Source organism: Rhipicephalus sanguineus, chromosome 11 (genome assembly GCF_013339695.2).
Source record: "Rhipicephalus sanguineus isolate Rsan-2018 chromosome 11, BIME_Rsan_1.4, whole genome shotgun sequence".
Lineage (NCBI taxonomy): Eukaryota > Metazoa > Arthropoda > Arachnida > Ixodida > Ixodidae > Rhipicephalus > Rhipicephalus sanguineus.
Window position 1 is genome coordinate 38,220,086 of NC_051186.1, and position 5,121 is coordinate 38,225,206.

The window sequence follows — 5,121 nt, forward strand, 5'->3', positions numbered from 1 at the left end:
AATTTCAAATTCGGCCTTCACGACCGCGTTCGGCACGTATAGTAAGAGCTAAGCGTTCGCATGGAGCCCTCGTTTCCTGTTGGGAGTGGACTTTGCCTTCGGCCCTCTGTCATGGTCTCTAGATGGTTAAGCACAACACAGGAACACCGAGGATAACGAAAAATTGCTTTATGCGAAAAAACCACGGAACTATTTACATAAGAATTAGTGAAGAAAGCCCGACTATATAAACAAACATCCCTTGTGCACACTATCCCAAAAACTAATAAAAATATTTACAGTTTCATCACGGGTTACTGGCGTTGACGTGGCAGCTCCGGTGCTGAGGCGACGACTTGTCGTGTCCGCGAAGTGCGTTGCTTCACCGGAGCACGACCGTCTGTTGCACCGTCGGGTAGCTGCAGTTACCGGTCCACGCCACGTCAGGTACTTGCTTTAGCTGTAACGCTCGTCGTCCGGTGCGCGACCCACGGAGCATAGCCGCAGAACATCTGCGCGTCCTCAGGAGAAGGGTCTCGCTGATGCGCGCTGGTAGCCCTCCTGGTCACGCCTCCCAGGTCACAGTACGTTGCTGCGAAGGCTTGGGCACATTTCCAGGAGCTGTGCTGGCGGACCTCAGGCGAACGCCTTGCCACGACCACCGCTCGTCCGTGCCTCTGCCCGTTCCAAGCGCGCTCTGCCTTCCTTCTTCTCCTCGCCGGCCACGTCGCCTCTCGTGCCTCTTCTTCTCCCTCTTCTTTGCGTTCTTTATTCAATTCTCCTTCAATGTATGGTCTTCTTCTTTCTCTTCACTCTATATTTCTTCGTTTGACATCTGTCTTTTCTCTCATTTCTTCTTCCTCTACTTCTCCCTCTTCTGCCAGAAGTCACCAAATTCATGACACCCTCCCGGTCAAGATTTCGAGATATCCGCTGTTCTCTCCGGAAAACGTTTCGAGATAAGAGGGGGCAAATACATAGCACCTATGGGAGGTTAATGCACGGCGAAAAAAAGTTTCGACTTAACCGAGATTTCGAGATAAGCGAGTTCGAGTTAACGAGGGTTTACTATTTCCATCCACATGGTGAGTGAGTGACTGAGTAACATTGCTTTGACCGCATGGCCCTGTAGCCTAGATAGAGCAAGGGGGAATAACGATATGCTAGGTAAAAACAAGTAGCACTTTGCACGATGTCTTGGCACGGAAAGTGCCAAAACGAAATCCCCATTGGTCTTGTTGGTGCGCTAATTGGTTCTGGTTCATAGCGATAAAATAAGAGCGCGAAATGGCGGAGAGGAGGTGAGACGCAACACACACGCGCTCTGTTTGTCACTTTCTCACCTCGTCCTTGTCATTTCCCACTTTTATTCATTCACTGTATAAAACATTACCGTGCAACAACCGTTAGCCTGAGAGGCCGGCTAAGTTCAGTTACTGTGTGCGTAAAATAAGTTGAAAAAAAACACTGTGTTTGTGTTCTTATGATGTGGTGTGCAATAACACAGCTCTCGACGTTTTTATCTGACATCCTTCATGACCTTAAAGAATACTGTGTAGGTCAAGCAGAATATTGCTTATCTCATTTTACAATAACAAGTGACACATTTATAAAACGCACCTTGTACGTTTTGTTCATCCATCTCTCGTCGTCTCTGCTGATCACGGTCAGGGCGCACTGCGTGGCTTCCTTTAACAATAAAAAGAGAAAAAGCAATTGTTTAGCTTTGTGTCATTAAACAAATGGAGTTATTTGGTGTTATCTGCAAAAATCATGATATGACTTTGATCACTCAGGGACGTTTAACGCACCTTTGAATCTCTGCATACATTTATACATTTTGCCGTGTCATTCCAGTAAACCATGAATGTCCATTAGATATCCATAAAATGCTAGTCTCGAGATATACATCTTGTGGATATCTACATTTCTCCACATGACATTTCACAGATGTACTATAGATCATCTAAAATGCACCCGGATCACACTGGATGTTCTGTACATTTAAAAGATGTTCATTCCTAAAACTCGCATGACGTCTAGCGGCTTGTGAGGTGCACTAATTATGGTTCTCACAAATGAATGCTCGACAGACGGTAGGCCACAATACGTTTCACTCAATTGAGTGCTCGCGATACGTACTGTTGTAACCTGAAAGTAACTGTTGCAAATCACTATTTTGTAAATTTTAGTATTTGTAATTTTGGAAGTAGGTGTCGCGGCATAAAAGAGCAGTTGTATTGTACTGCCTATGCAAAGCACGCTGCATACCTCACATTGTTCTTTTAAGTACAGTACTCACGGATTCAAATAGGACATCAATGTTTTTTAGTATAACCACTGGTACGCGCAATTACCGAGACGACCATGTCATGTCGCGACGAATCTGGTCTCTAAAATGTTGCCTCTGATCAGTGCCTCCTCTATAACTTTCAGTGCCTGGTGGATGGGCAGGAGAACAAAAGGCGCGACCGTTGGCGCGAGTACAACCGTTCACCGCCAGGCACCGCCACCCAAACAGGGTTTCGCTGTCTTTCGCCGCTTTCGCTCGCTGCCCGCGCATCAGTTGCGCAGGTGCGGCTGCTAGTTTCGTGTCGCGATTTTTTCGACTTCAGGGTTTCTTGAGATGCTGACAATGATCGGTAGAAGCAAGGCCTACTCGATCGCTAAGCTCGTGAGCTCGCTCGCAACAAACACAAGGCTTGGCAAAACCCGCAGTTGCTGACTTGGCGCTTGGCCGCGAAGCAAGTTTATACAGAACCCGATTCAAAATCAGTCTACGTTCCACCATTAACCAAATCCAACTGAACCAATTTGCTGTCCCAACTCAAAATATCTCGTGAAATATTAACCCAACATTAAGAAAAAGGCGTGCTGTTTCTCTGTCCAGGGTCCAACCTGCTGCCTAGGATTAAATCACCAGGTGACAAGGAAAAAAGAAATTTATTGGAAGAAAGCAACCTTTCTCGCAGCCGTACATATGCTGCCCCGCTATTAAAACATTTGCGCACAAAAAAATAAATATAAAATTACACACACAATGATTTTCATACCCTTACATCCATTGGCCTAATAGTGAAACATTTGGTGGCAATTAAAGAAACGTTAACTGCACAAGGAAACAATATTTCACAACCATGCATACATTGGCCTAAGAGTGAGACATTTGCTGACAAGAAAAAAGATCATAAATTGCACAAAACTATTTTTCAGAGCCATGCATACAATAGCCTAAGGTTAAAACATTTACTGACAAGAAAAAAATATCATAAATTGCATAAGAGAATATTTATCACAGCGCTGCATAAAATGGCTTGCAATGAAAATATTTGTTGACAAAATAAAATATCACATAATACACAAGGAGACAACCATTCTCAAATCCTTACATACTTCCTTGAAAGTGGCTTCCTCGCGAAATATTTGCAAGCATCCTGCTTGTCAGTCACATTAAACGCATAGTTCGAGAGGAGTGGCCTGAGGAAGTAAATACATATGATGTTCATGAGTCGCACCCTGTGGTCATAGCTGCCATCACTGTGGCATTTAAGGAGCCTTGATGCACAGAGGGCTGGAATTGTGTACTTTGTCAAGGTACTGAGTGGCTTTGCCAAAGTCGGGTTGTCTTTGAGCGCACCGTCTGCAAAAGCTCGCAAAGTATCAAGGACAAAAAGGAGCTGGTCAGATGGATACAGCAAACCACCTCGGTCCTGGTGACGTGTCAGCTGCAGGAGCGGCTGGTTGCTGGCTGGCTTCGAACACACAGAGACACAGTTTTCACAGTTCACTTTTTCACTCACCACACGGGCAATGTAGCCCCCTACATATGCTGTGGCCGATATTTGAAGAGATGGCAGGTACTGAGGCAACACAGAAGCGTGGTGTTGCCTTTGCAACACCACAACTGCCTTTTTCATAGAAGGTGGTGTTTGCACATCTGTGTTTGCAGTAGAAGGAAGCGGCACGGACAAAGTACACGACGGTTGCGAACTTGAAGCACCGGCAGGTAGGGGCACTGATGTTGAACTCTCAGCATGAGCAACATTTGATGCTGCACTAGCCGCAGTGATTCCGGTCTTCAGGATTTTTTCTAGACCCGAAAGTGCAGCACGAACATCCAGCGTGTCATTTGTGCCTGATGACATCCTCAATGTTCCAAACAATGACTCTATTGGGTCACTGTTGAACCGGCGTGTAAGAACAAAGAAGAAGCTCTCATCTGTGAGCAGTTGTCTTATACATGCCACTGTAGAGTAAGTGGTGACGAGAACAGCCTCGTACGTCTCCTTCGTAAGAAATTCTCGCGGATGGTTGCACCTCTTCTTCAGCCCGTCCAAGTACAATGGAAAGGTGACTTCAAGCCATTCGAGCCTAGGATCTTCGACATCGTCATAGTGTCGAGCATCAGCAAAATTCTGATATATGTGCTGCACGGTATTGCTTGTGTCGTGCAGTACAAACCAGCGGTAAAAATTCTTCATGTAGGTAATGGTTGGGCCTGCATGGGAAAATGATTTGGAGCATGTATGCCCAGCTTGACCTTTCAAGTACTCTAAAGCAGCCGTCACGCTTGGGGAGAGGAGCTGAACAGCTCTTCCAACGTTCTTTTCTATATTATTAGGGAAAACATGCTTCCGGCTCAAATATCGGACAGGTTTTACAGTTAAACCTTTCTGCATCTCGTACAGGTCCTTGATGAAGGAAGCAGAAATTTCACATTTTGGCCCAATATCACGCGACAACAGTTGTGACCGGACGTTCTTTAACACATGACACGGGTCGAAACTCATGAAAAGGAGTCTGTCTGGGTCACAGGGATGTTCAGTCTTGTAGGTTACCAATCCATTCCCGAGAAGTTTGATGGCATTCACATAACTTTGTCATTGTCGGTCACTAGCCGCACAATCTTAAATTCACATGCTTCCACTTTCTTCATTACAAAAACAATCAATTTATGAAGTTGGTCGCCGGTAAGTCCCTTCGTAAAGTAGTAAGCCACTGGTATTCAGAATGCTGTGCTCATGCCACTAATCACGAAACAAAGAAGTGAATTGGCTAAAACAGGGCTGCTGCTGTTTTGTTCTAGATCAACATCTACATGCCCAACAAAGCAATCCCTTTGCTTGTGGTACTGTAGCTTTT

The 5,121-nt window shown here is 45.3% G+C and overlaps 1 protein-coding gene across 1 annotated transcript; it reads right to left on the reverse strand.

Moving 5' to 3' along the window:
• Positions 1 to 2,903: 2,903 nt before the first annotated feature.
• Positions 2,904 to 4,883, reverse strand: LOC119373974 (uncharacterized). Its single transcript, XM_049420334.1, has one exon. The coding sequence runs from the start codon at positions 4,767 to 4,769 to the stop codon at positions 3,357 to 3,359; it is 1,413 nt and encodes a 470-aa protein (XP_049276291.1). The 5' UTR covers positions 4,770 to 4,883; the 3' UTR covers positions 2,904 to 3,356.
• Between the last annotated feature and the right edge of the window lie 238 nt (positions 4,884 to 5,121).